General features: G+C 53.8%; 1 protein-coding gene across 1 annotated transcript in view; it reads right to left on the reverse strand.

Moving 5' to 3' along the window:
• The window catches only part of LOC140204414 (uncharacterized), a 218,481-nt gene that overhangs the window by 124,665 nt on the left and 80,136 nt on the right, over window positions 1-13,680 (reverse strand). The window contains 3 exon segments of the mRNA XM_072271135.1: window positions 5-946; window positions 12,940-13,070; window positions 13,229-13,307. Of these exon segments, the coding sequence (XP_072127236.1) occupies window positions 5-946; window positions 12,940-13,070; window positions 13,229-13,307 (1,152 nt within the window).

The following is a 13,680-nucleotide window of genomic DNA, read 5'->3' on the forward strand; positions in this document are numbered from 1 at the left end:
GTACATGAAGCGCTTGCCGCAGCGGGTGCAGCGGAAGGGCCGCTCGTCCGTGTGCACGCGTTCGTGTTGGGTCAACTCCTTGGCGCTCTTGAAGCGCTTGGCGCAGAGCGGGCAGCCGAATGGCCGGCGGTCGGTGTGCACCCGCTGGTGGGTCAGCATGTCGGAGGAGCGGGTGAAGCGCTTCCCGCAGCGGGCGCAGGTGAAGGGCCGCTCGCCGGTGTGGATGCGCTGGTGCATCATCAGTTCCTTGGAGCTTTTGAAGCCCTTGCCGCAGTCGGGGCAGGCGAAGGGGCGCTCGTCGGTGTGGACCCGGTGATGGGTCAGCAGCTTGGAGGAGCAGGTGAAGCCCTTGCCGCACAGGGCGCAGGTGAAGGGCCGCTCGCCGGTGTGGACCCGCTGGTGAGTCAGCAGGTTGGAGGACTGGGTGAAGCCTTTACCGCAGACGGCGCAGGTAAAGGGCCGCTCGCCGGTGTGGACCCGCTGGTGGGTCTCCAGCTCCGAGGGGTAGTTGAAGCGCTTGCCGCAGTCAGCGCACTGGTAGGGCTGCGCGCCCGTGTGGCTGCGCCGGTGCCGGGCCAGGTTGGAGGAGCGCCCAAAGGTGCGTCCGCAGGCCCCGCAGGGATAGAGCTTACCGGGGACCCCGGGAGCGCGGGGTCGGGGGGAGGGCGCCGGACATAGGAGGCGCAGGGGCTGGCCCAGGGCGTAGGTGGGGCCCGGCAGTCCAGGGCCAGCGGGGAAGAGGTAGCGGAAGGGCGGGGCAGAGGCGACGGCCGGGGTGGAGGAGGCGGGGGGCGGGCACCGGTGGCTTCCCTGGTCCGTGGGCGGTCCGAAGGCCAGGCCGCATCCTGAGCAGATATACAGCCTGCCGGCGCCCGGCGTTCCCCCTTCGTCTTCCTGCGGAGGCTCCGGGCGCCGCCCTCGCTCCGGGCTCCCCATGTCCCGGCCCCTGCAAAGCAAGAACCGCAGCGGGATTAGAAATCGAAACGGGGAACGGGTGAGGCCCCTCGCTCCCACTCCGACCGCTCTGCCCTTCCCCTCCCGGGAGAGAATTGGTTTGCAATGATCATAGACAACGAGGTACAGTGAGAACCTTTGACAAGCACTCCGTGACTGAGGCAGAAAACTGCAGCAGAATAAGATATCGTGGTTACAGAGAAAGTGCCCTGTGGGTTACGAGTTAGATGGTAAGGGCAATAATTCATCTAGGAGACCGTCAACAGTCTTACAACAGCGGTGCAGGAGCTGCCATTGAGCCCGGTGGGACGAGCTTTCAGGCTTTCGTATCTTCTGCCCGAGGGGGGATGGGAGGAGAGAAAATGTCCGGGTTGGGTGGGGTCTTTGATTCTGCTGTCTGCTTTGCCGAGGCAGCAAGGAGTGTCGGCGGAGTCCACGGAGCGGCAGGCCGGTGTCCGTGACGGGCTGCGCTGCGACCGCAACTCCCCGCAGTTCCCTGCGTCTGCAGGAGAGCGGTCGCCCGACCGAGCCAAGATGCGTCTGGGTAGGATGCTTTCTGCGGGGCGTCGGTAACAGCTGGTGAGGGTCAAAGGGGAGACGCATAAGAGGGGAAAATGCATGCAGAATGAAGTGCTAGAGCTACAAAGAAAGCGCAGCGCAGATGCAAGGGCCCCGACGAAGTCGATTGCGAGGGCGAGGACAAGATGTCTGGTACGCCCCCTGGTGGGAGCTTGATTCGGGGGACAAAGGTGCGTTTGACCTCCCACAGCGCAACGCCTCACACTCGTCCGGGTCAAACTCTCCACCCACATGTGCAGCGGACACTTTAGCGGCTCGTAAATGCAAATATCTAATCGGCCGAACAGGCGGCAGCAACTCAAAAGCAGAGATGGTCAAGAGGTGCAGTTACAAACAAGAGAGAATCTGCAGACCAAAGCAACACACACAAAATGCCGGAGGAACTCAGCAGGCCAGGCAGCACCTATGGAAAAGAATATTGTTGACGTTTTGGGCTGAATCCCTTCGGCAGGACTGGACGAGAGGAACCCTATTCCGGGTAGGGTAGCGTAAGAGCGGACGTGCGTGAAATGGAAGAGATGTGGTTGAGGGCAGCGTTGATGGTGGAGGAAGGGAAGCCCCTTTCTTTGAAAAGGGAGGACATTTGCTTCGTTCTAGAGTGAAAAGCCTCATCCTGCGAGCAGGTGCGGCGGAGACGGAGGAATTGAGAGAAGGGGGTGGTGTTTTTACAAGTGGGAAGCGGTATAGCCCAGGTAGCTGTGAGAGTCCGTGGGTTTATAACAGACATCGGTGGATAAGCTGTCTCCAGACGTAGAGGCGGTGAGATCGAGAAAGGGGAGGGAGGTGTCGGAAATGGACCGGGTAAATTTGAGGGCTGGGTGGAAGTTGGAGGTGAAGTGGATGAAGTCGACGAGCTCAGCGTGGGGGCAGGAAGCAGCGCCAATGCAGTCGTCGATGTAGCGAAGGAAAAGTGGCAGAGGGACACCAGTGTAGAACAGAGATTGTTCCACGTAACCGACAAACAAGCAGGCACAGCTGGGACTCACGTGAGTGCCCATGGCTACTCCTTTCGTTTGAAGAAAGTGGGAGGAACCAAAGGAGAAATTATTTAGAGCGAGGGCAAGTTTCGCCAGGCGGAGGAGGGGAACTGGTTGGGTCTGGTGTCCAGAAAGAAACGGAGCTTTGAGGGCTTCCTGGTGGGGGACGGAGGTGTGTAGGGACTGGACATCCATAGTGAAAATAAGATAATGGGGGCCAGGAAACCTGACATCATTGAAAAGATCCAGTGTGTGTGAAGTGTCACGGGTGTAGGTAGGGTGGGACTGAAATGGGGGCCAGGGGGATAAAACTGAGTCAAGGTGTATGCAGATATGAGTTCAGTGGGGCAGGAATAAGCTGAAACAACACGTCTACCTAGACAGGCAGGTTTATGGATCTGCGGTAGGAGATAGAAACGGGAGGTGCGGGGTGCAGGGACTAAGAGGTTGGTGGCAGTGGATGGGAGAACCCCAGAGTCAATAAGGGGAGACAATGGCCTGATGTTCTTTAATGGGGTCCTGTTCGAGGGTTAAGTAAGAGGAGGTGTCTGAGAGTTGGCGTTGGGCATGAGAAAGGTAGAGGTCAGTACACTAGACTACTACAGCAACCCCCTTATCTGTGGGTTTGATGGTGAGGTTAGTATTAGTGTGGAGGGAGTGGAGACCACTAAACAAGAGACAATCTGCAGATGCTGGAAATCCGAGCGACACACACAAAATGCTGGAGGAACTCAACGGGCCAGGCAGCATCTCTGGAAGCGAGTACAGTCGACGCTTCGGGCCCGAAAACCCTTCTCCAGTCAGGCTGAAGGGTCTCGGCCCAAAACGTCGACTGTTTACTCTTTTCCACAGACACTGCCTGCCCGCTGAGTTCGTCCAGCATCTTGTGTGTGTTACCAAGAGGTTCAGTTGTTGTTCAGACCAAACATCAGAAGGGGAAAAAGCGCGGTCTAAGTGACTTTGACCATGGAATGATTGTTGGTGCCAGATGGGGTGGTTTGAGTATCTCAGAAATTGCTGATCTGGGATTTTCATGCACAGCAGTCTCTTGCATTTCCAGAGGATGGTGCAAAAAGCAAAACAAAAATCCAGTGAACAGCAGTTCTGTGGGCAAAGACGCCCTGTCAATGAGAGAGGTCAGGGAGAATGGCCAGACTGGTTCAAGCTGGCAGGAAGGTGACAGTAACTCAGATAACCACGCGTTACAACAGTGGTGAGCACAACAACACCATCTCTGAATGCATGACACGTCGAACCCTGAGGTGGACAGGCCACAGAAGTGGAAGACCAGACTGGTTCCAATCCTGTCCCAGTTAAAGTGGCGACAGAGTGTACGTTATTGATCTGGATTGAAATGTAGCCTGCTGCAGTGACAAATAAGTGGACGATCCCAGGGTTAGTGCAGGTGTGAACAGTGTGTAAAAAAAACCTATCATACGAGGGATGATTGATAAGTTCGTGGCCTAAGGTAGACGGAGTCAATTTTAGAAAACCTAGCACATTTATTTTTCCTACATTTACACACTTAGTCCAGCGGTCGTGGAGCATACGGATCCCTTCTTTGTAGAAGTCGGTGTCTTGGACCTCCAGAAAGTGGTCCACAGCAGGGGTGATTGATAGGTTCGTGGCCTAAGGTAGAAGGAGATGAGTTATTAACTTCAAACTTTCTGCATTTTCACTCAAAGAGTTGACCTACACGTGCATATAACGAGATCGGTATAACTAATCTCCTACTACCTTAGGCCAGGAACTTATCAATCACCCCTGCTGTGGACCACTTCTACAAAGAAGGGATCCATATGCTCCACGACCGCTGGACTAAGTGTGTACATGTAGGAGGGGACTATGTTGAAAAATAAATGTGCTGGCTTTTCTAAAATTGACTCCTTCTACCTTAGGCCACGAACTCATCAATCACCCCTCGTAGGATACACAGAGATGTCGATCAGTTGCAGCTGAGGACAGAGAAAGGCCAGGTGCATTTTAATCTGCGCAAGAGCGAGGTGTCCCACCTTGGGAGCTCCAGTGCAGTGAGATGCAGTGAAAAGCTTTTGTTTGACAGGTGGAGGGGCAGGTAGTGTGGAGGAAGATCAGAGTCTGCAGAAGGACTTGGACAGATTAATGGAATGGCCAAAGAACTGACTGCTGGAGTACAGTATTGGGAAGTGTAGGGTCATGCTCTTTGGTAGAAGGAATGAAACCTTAGACTATTTTCTAAACGGGAAGCGAATTCAGAAACCAGAAGTGCAATGGGACTTGGGAACCCCTGTGCAGAACACCCTGACGGTTAATTTGCAGGTCGAGTCGGTGGTGAGGAAGGCAAATGCAATGTTAGCATTCATTTCGAAAGGACTAGGATATAAACGCAAGGATGTAATGCTGAGGCTTTATGAGGCTTTGGTCAGACTGCACTTGGGAGTATTGAGAGCAGTTTGGGGCCCGGTATCTAGGAAAGGATTTGCTGGCTTTGGAGAGGTTGAGAGAATGATTAATGTAAGAGGAGTGTTTGATGACTGGGCCGGTACTCACTGGAGTTTAGAAGAATGAGGGGGAAGCTCATTCAAACCTATTGAAAGGCCGAGAGAGCGCAGGTGTGGAACGGATGTTTCCTATAGTGGGGGAACCTCGGACCGGAGGGCACAGCCTCTGAATAGAAGGATGTTCTTTTAAATCAGGGCAGCCTGTGGGATTCACTGTCACAGACGGCCGTGTAGGCCGAGTCACTGGGTGCATTTACAGAGGATGTTGAGAGGTTCCTGATTAGTAAGCTTGTCAAAGGCTACAGGGAGAAGGCAGGAGAGGGAAATTATATCTGCCATGATCAAATGGTGTAGAAACGATGGGCTGAATGGCCTAATTCTGCTCCCATCTCTTATGGCTTGTGTGCCAGAGTGTTCTTGCCCGAACGTGACAGAGAAAGGGTGCTGTATGGAGGCCAGGGCTATGAGGAGCTAGACCGGGAAGTCTTCAGCGTCTGCAAAAGGTCAGAGGGTATGGGTCAGTTACAGATGGCGGGTCACACAGCAAAGCCCTCCAGCCCAAACAGTCCACCTCAACCGCAGTTCCCACCCAGCCGGTCCCAATGTTCTGCGTTTGGCCCAAATCTCTCCAAGCCTTGCTCCTTCATAACTTCTCCTAATGACACTATTGTTCCTGTCTCAACCACTTCCCCTCATTCCGTAAACTCACCACCCTCTGGATGGAAAAAGTTAGCCTTCAAGTCCCTTTTAAATATTTCCTCTCTCTAGCTAAACCTATTTCACCCCCTCCCCTTCATTTTGGACTTCCCCACCCTGGGGAAAAGTCTGTCACCGTCCACCTCAAATATGCTGTTTCTGTAAGGTCAGCCCCTCATCCTCCCGCATCCCAAGGGATAAAGCCCTCGGCTGGCCAACCTCCCCTCTAGCTCAGGCCCTCGAGTCCTGGCAACAGGGTTGAGGTGTTGCCCCTTCGAGAGGTAAAACGTTAAGGGGCAGTACAAAGTTAGTGGCAGGTCCCTGCTGATGGGCACAGAGATCTCAGGGTGCAAGTTTACAGCTCCCGGAAAGTGGCCACACAAGCAGACGGGCTGGTGGGTTGCTGAGAGTGGAGGGACACGGCAGGAGGGATTGGTTTACTTCAGTCTGCATTTATGGGTTCAGTTACTCCGACACAACACTGTGGGTCAATGTGCCCTGTTCCCGTGCTGTGCTGTCTGGGCGGTGCTGGGACAGAAGCTGTCCGCAGTCTGCTGGTACGTGTTCCCAACGTTGGAAAGCGCAAACCAGCTGAAGAACAAACGACCACACAGCAAAGACCCGACCGCCCACAGTGTCTGCAGCGAACACCACGCAGAATCCAACTCAATCTCTGAGAGGCATGGAACATTACAGCAGAGAAACAAGGCCCTTCAGCCCATCTGGTCTGTGCTAGACCATTAAACTGCCTCCTCCCACCGACCTGCACCGGGACCATCGCCCTCCCTACCCCTCCCATCCGCATACCCATCCAAACTTCTCTTAAATATTGAAATCGCACCCACCACATGTGCTGGCAGCTCATTCTGAGTCCAGAGGCTCCCCCTCATGTTCCCCTTAAACATCCCACCTTTCACCCTTAACCCATGACCTCTGGTTGTAGTCCCGCCCGACCTCAGTGGAAAAAGCCTGCTGTACCTCTCTTAACTTTGTATACCTCTATCAAATCTCCCTTCTTCTACGCTCCAGTACATAAAGTCCTAACTTATTCACCCTTTCCTGCCCACCCTGGTCCCCCAAGACCCAGCAACATCTTCTGCCAGCGTGTGGACCATGTGCCGGCAGACTTAGTGCCTTTTAAAAGCCTTTATCTTTCCCCCACCCCCACCCTTGGCAGGATACTCCAAGCATTTCCGCTGCAAAAAAAAAGTTGCCTTGCACTTTTCCTTAAAGTTTAAGCTAATTACACCCTGGGAGTTTTTCCATACAATAATAAACTTGAACTTAGACATTCCTCCTCTCACGTGAGATGCACGCTCTCGTGTATTTATGAAAAAGATACCGGCTGTCTGCCTGTACAGCAACACAGAAAATGCTGGAGGTCAGGCAGCATCTGTGTTGACGTTTCGGGCCGAGACCCCTCATCGGGATTCATCACCCTATAAACTTCGATCTGGTCTTCCCACACCAGAGAAAACAAGACAAGTTCCTTCTTGCAGCTCCTCCCGGGATCCGGGCAGCATCCCGGGAAACTCGCAGGGCTTACGGACCAAGACGAGGCCGACTACAGCACGTCCCTTCCCGATCACCTTAACGCGTTCTCAACAGAAGGGAACCGTATGTCGCCACCCACCCACCCAGTGCGCCTGAATGTTCAGCCACCGTCGCAGATGCAAGGTCGGTCTTGTGGAGGGAGAACCCTCAGAGAGCATCGGGCCCGGATGGCGTCCATGGCCACGTTCGTAGATCCTGCGCAGATCGGCTGGCGGGGGTGTTTAAAGCTCTCGCCGCTTCAGGCTGTGGTTCCCTCCTGCTTTAAGACCAGGATCATCCCACTACCCACAAAAAGCAGGTTAACTTGCCTTAATGACTGCTGACCAGTGGCTCTAACACCTAAATCTACCACCGTGAAATGCTTCGGAGAGGCTGGTCGCGGTACACATCCGCTTCCAGCTTTCCAGAAAACCTCCACCCAGTGCAATTTGCCTACGGCCAAAACTGGTCAACGACAGGTGCCAACTTCCTAGTCCTGCGCTCGTCCCTAGACTGTCTGGCCAGTAAAGACACCTATGACAGACTCTTGGTTATTAATTACAGTTCTGCCGTCCACACTGTGATTCCAGGCAAACTCATCACCAAACTCCCAGCTCTGGGACTCAACGCCTCCCTCCGCAGCCAGATTCTGGACTTCCTGACCAACTGACCATAGCCAGTGAGGATAGACACCCCCACGATGACTCTAAACACTGGCATACCTCAGTCGTGTTCCCTCTCGACTCCCTGTTCACTCACGGCTGAGCGGCCCAGGTTCAGCTCCCCCTCCACGTGCGATACCACTGTAGCAGGCCGTGGCGGAAACCACAAAGAGCCGGCGTACAGGAAGGAGAAGCAGAGGTTACTGACATGGCCACAACCTTTCCTCACTGTCAGCAAAAGAGGTAGTCATTGACTTCAGGAAGAGGTGGTGGGGAGCCGGGGTTAGGGGGGCACGCAGGAGGGGGAAGGTGAGAGGGTCGACAGCTTCGAGTGCCCAGGTGTGAACGTCAGCCGTAACCTGCCCTGGTCTAATCACGATGGCGTCATGGGCAAGGAAGCTCACCAGCACCTCTGCTCGCTCAGGAAGTCTGGCACGTCCCCATCTCTCTCAATGGGAAACCGCTTAACACGACAACTGCTCTGCGCATAGCAAGAAACTGCGGCGTGTTGTGGACACAGCTCCCCCTCTATGGACTAGTTATGGATCTTGTGCACCAAAGACTTTCCAATCACCACCAACACGCTCTCTTCTCCCCCTCTCCCCACCAGCAGAAGAAATGAATGTTTGAAAGCACATTCCACCAGGCTGAAGACAGCTTCTATCCCACGGTTCGCAGACTCTTGACTGGATTTCCTGTACGAATTTTGGCCTCACAGTCTACTTCACTATGACCCTGCAGTTTAACGTTTACCTGCGCTGCACTCTCTTCTCTAACCGCTGCACCTTATTCTGCACGGTTATTGTTTCAGACTTCTCTACCCCAGTGCACTGTGTAGTGATTTGATCTGTATGAACAGTGGGCAAGGCGTGCTTTTCACCGTATCACGGCACGGATGACAGGTGGTCGGCACGGCGCTTTGCCGTGCAGCGACCGCGGTTCGATTCCCACCGCCGCCTGTAAGGAGTTTGTACATTCTCCCCGTGACCGTGTGGGTTTCCTGCAGGTGCTCTGGTTTCCTCCCACAGTCCAAAGACGTACCGGTCGGGAGGTTAATTGCTCTTTGTAAGTTGTCCCATGATTAGGCTAACTTGAATCTGGAGGTTACGGGGCGGCCCAGCTCAAAGAGGCAGATGGGCCTGTTCTGCGATGTATCTCACTGAATAGATGGACAATGGACATCGAGCTTTCCCCCCCACCCTCCCTGAAGCCGTGACACCCTTCCCGTAATGAGCTGGCCATCGGGCCTGTGTCCTCGTCCACCTCCTGCACTTTGCCGGCCCACCCCTCCTTCGTAACCCGAGGCTCCGCACGGCATTCCGACTTTCCCATCACCCACCCAAGTGTTCAGAAAGTTCCGCAGCAAACTGGCGTCACCACGTACAACCCCGAGGTTCACTTCCTTGCAGGCATTCTCAGCTGAACAGAGAGTCAATGAGATACCGCGCACAGATGAAGACTGACAAATAACCTTCGTGCAAAATTGTGCAAATGCTAAAAGAAATTAATACTTCTTTTTAAAAAGGGTTACGGTACGGTACGGTGACAGGACCTTCCAACCCAACCAGCCCTCACCTTCCAATTACACCCACGTGACCAATTAACCTACCAACCCTTTGGACTGTGGGAGGAAACCAGGGCACCCGGAGGAAACCCACGTGGTCATGGGGAGAACGTGTAAACGCCTCATGGGCAGTGGCGGGAATCGAACCAGAGACGCTGGTGCTGTAATAACGTCACGTTAACCACTACAGCCTACTGAGAACGCGATTTGTGGAGACCTTGAAAACGAGTTCGTAGGCTGCGGAATCGGTTCATGAGACCGAGGACCAGAGCTAAGCCATTCGGCCCATGATGTCCACTCTGCCGTTCCATCACGGCTGATTCATTAACTCTCTCAACCCCATTCTCCTGTCTTCTCCCCTTTGATGGCCTGACTAATCCTGATTCTATTAACCTCCATGTTAAATAAATACAATGACTCGGCCCCCCCACAACCATCTGTGGCAATGAATTCCACAGAGATTTCTCCTCATCGCCAGTCTCAAAGATCGTCCCTTTATTCTGAGGCTGTGTCCTCTGGTCCCAGACTCCCACACCACCTTCTCCACATCCACTCTATCTCGTCCTTTCAATATTCAATCGGTTTCAATGAGGGATCCATCCCCCCACATTGTTCTAAACTCCAGTGAGTACAGGTCCAGAGCCGTCAGACATTTCTCGTACATTAACCCCTTCCTTCCCAGAATCTTGCTCGTGATCCCCCCACCGGACCTCTCCCCGATTTTTTCTTAAGATAAGGAGCCGAAAATGGCTCGCAATGCTCCCCGTGCAGTGCTGAGATTGTCCACACTGGCTCACACACTCCGGATGGCAGTGATTTGTCTGGACAGCACACAAACATTCTTTCCCCTCACTGTACCTTGCGGTACACGGGGGAATCGTGAACCAGTAACAGTACGGAAGTGATACGACATACAACCATAGTCGTATCAGTGTGGCAGAACGGGGCAGGTGTGGGGAGCACGAAGGAATGGCGAGGGAAAGCACAGTCATGGAAGAGGTCGGGTTACGGGTTTGAGGACGAGGAGCACTGACAGGAAGGGGATGTGGGAAATTGCTCCAGGAGTCTGATAGTCATGGGGGGAGTTGGGGGGGGGGGGGGGAATTCTTCAGTCTGGACATCCAGGCTTTCAAGCTCCAGAAGCAAGGAGAGAGAAAAAAGGGACTGGCCCACGGTGGCAGGCATCCTTGACTGTAACGGACCTCCTGAAGTAGGTTTCAGCCTGGACTAGAAGGGCTGAAGGGCCTGTTTCTGTGCTGTACTTCCCTGTGGCTCCATAATCATTCGCAGCCTCATTATAGAAAGGATGTGGAGGCTTTAGAGAGAGTGTAGAGGAGGTTTAGAAACACAGAACATAGAAATCTACAGCACAATACAGGCCCTTCAGCCCACAATGTCGTGCTGACCATGTAACCTATTCTAGAAACTACCTAGAATTTCCCTACCACATAGCCCTCTATTTTTCTGAGCTCCACGTACCTATCTGAGAGCCTCTTAATAGACTCTATTGTATCTGCCTCCACCACCGTCGCCGGCAGCCCATTCCACGCACTCACCACTCTCTGTCTGAAAAACTTACCCCTGACATCTCCTCTGTACCTACTTCCAAGCACCTTAAAACTGTGCCCTCTCATGTTAGCCATTTTAGCCCCGGGAAAAAGCCTCTGGCTATCCACACGATCAATGCCTCTCATCATCTTACACACCTCTATCAGGTCAGCTCTCATCCTCCGTCACCCCAAGGGAGAAAAGGCCAAGTTCACTCAACCTATTCTCATAAGGCATGATCCCCAATCCAGCCAACATCCTTGTGAGTCTCCTCTGTATCTTCTCTATGGTTTTCACGTCCTTCCAGGATGCTGCTTGCATTGGACAGCACGTCTTACCAGGACAGGTTGAACAAGCTCGGGCTCTACTCTCTGGAGAAGAGGGGATGAGGGGTGACTTGACAGAGGTGTAGAAGATGATAAGAGGCAGAGACAATACCTTTTCCCCAGGGCGTAAATGGCTAATATGAGAGGGCATCGTTTTAAGATGGAAAGTCCAGAGGGGGATGTCAGATTTTTTTTTAAACAGAGTGATGGTTGTGTGGAACACGCAGGCAGCAGTGCTGCTAGAGGCAGGTAAGTTGGGGACATTTAAGAGACTCTTAGAGAGGCGCACAGATGAAAGACAACGGGAGGGAGGGGTTAGGTTAATCTTGGAGTAGGTTAAAAGGTCGGCACAATATTGTCGGTCGAAGGGCCTGTACTGTTCTAATTTTAACTCCTGTTGAAGGTGAACGGGGTGGGGGTAGGTGTGCGTGGGGGGGGTGGGAGGAAAGCCCGGCGGGTGTGGGACACGGGACTCCGCAACCCCTCTGGTACTGGGCCCTATGCTGAGGATGTTCTACGAGTCTGTGGTGGCCAGTGCTATCATGTTTGCTGTTGTGTGCTGGGGCAGCAGGCTGAGGGTAGCAGACACCAACAGAATCAACAAACTCATTCGTAAGGCCAGTGATGTTGTGAGGATGGAACTGGACTCTCTGACGGTGGTGTCTAAAAAGAGGATGCTGTCCAAGTTGCATGCCATCTTGGACAATGTCTCCCATCCACTACATAATGTACTGGGTGAGCACAGGAGTACATTCAGCCAGAGACTCATTCCACCGAGATGCAGCACAGAGCGTCATAGGAAGTCATTCCTGCCTGTGGCCATCAAACTTTACAACTGCTCCCTTGGAGGGTCAGACACCCTGAGCCGATAAGCTGGTTCTGGACTTATTTCATAATTTACTGGCATCATTTACATATTACTATTTAACTACTTATTGTTCTATTACTATTTATTATTTATGGTGCAACTGTAACGAATAATTTCCCCCTGGGATCAATAAAGTATGACTATGACTATGTACAGTCTCTCCCCTCGTTCCGTGGGGACACCCCTAGCTCTGCCGCACCAGCCGGCCACGACTGAAGTGGAGCGGTTGCCGAGTTGCACACGATCCCAGCTGAGACAGCGTCTCACCGTGGAAGGGATCGCCGCGGGAGGGGTGGGCGGTGATGAGGGAGCGCCCCGCCGCCACTCTGAGACAGGCTCCAAGGGGTTGGGACGATCCCACACATCGATGTCAGCAGCCGCCGACTTCTCCCACCGGAACCCGGGGGCTGCACGTCAGCCCACCACCCAGCAGCACGAAAGCTAAGAGTGGGAGTCCCCACCGTTGTGGAACTTTTTGACAGCCTCGGCTGCGCTTCCGGTCGTCACATTGCAAAGGAGAACACAGAGAAAGTTGGGGCTGACAGAGCGGTGACGGGCGGTACAGTGAACGCTTCGCTTACGGTGGGACGTGGGACGTTCAGCGGGGGCCGGAATCGGAAGCCCCCTCGGGATAGAGGAGGTGACGGCCGGTGGGGGCTTCCCTTTAAATGTATGGGCGCAGGCGCTGATGGTTTTGATTGAAAAGCAACGCGGAGGTCAAGCGGGGGGGGAAGCTCTCCCCGGATACTCACAGCAGAGGCAGGAGGAAGGTCTTTGTCCCTTTAAACTGGTTCCACACTAGTTTGCAACCCCCCGCCCCCTCAATTCTCAGCGGTCCCGGGACCCTCTGTGTACAGTCCCGGCCACCGAATTCCGACGCAATGCAACAAATTCAACCATCTCCTTAACCATCCGGCTGCATTTCTTCGCCGCGAGCATTTAAAACACAACTATGAAGCCCGTCAAGGCGCAAAAACGCCCTGCCCCCCTATATCAGACAATGAAGGCAGCCAGCGGCCTGCGCCCATGACGTCATCGCACCGGGGAACCCGCCCAACCGCTCTCCCGATTGGCTGGAAGTCTCCGCCGCCGCCGCTGCCGATTGGCTGGCGGCTCATTTCTGTTCGCGGGAAGCACGTAAGGTCGGTTGACGGGAGTACGTGAGGGCAGACACAATACAAGCTCTCCCCCTTCGGTTTTACTCCATTCACGAAGGATTTGTTTTTTCACGGAAAACCATTTAGAAACTTTTCCACATCAATTCCAGCGCTCAATGTGCTCGGCGTCGACTGCGCTTGCGTAAAGTTGCCCAAACAGAGCTTGTTGGGGCGACCGCCCCTTTCCATCTACGGACCAATCAGGAGAGGGAAGTGTGGGAAGCGTAAACTGTCTAGCGCCGTTGGGCCGACGTGATGCCCATCAGTTGGTGATAGCCAATAAAAGACAAGGTAGGCGGGGCTATGCGGGGAATTGACACATCGGTCAGCCGGGCA

The sequence above is a fragment of the Mobula birostris genome, chromosome 10 (assembly GCF_030028105.1).
Source record: "Mobula birostris isolate sMobBir1 chromosome 10, sMobBir1.hap1, whole genome shotgun sequence".
NCBI lineage: Eukaryota > Metazoa > Chordata > Chondrichthyes > Myliobatiformes > Myliobatidae > Mobula > Mobula birostris.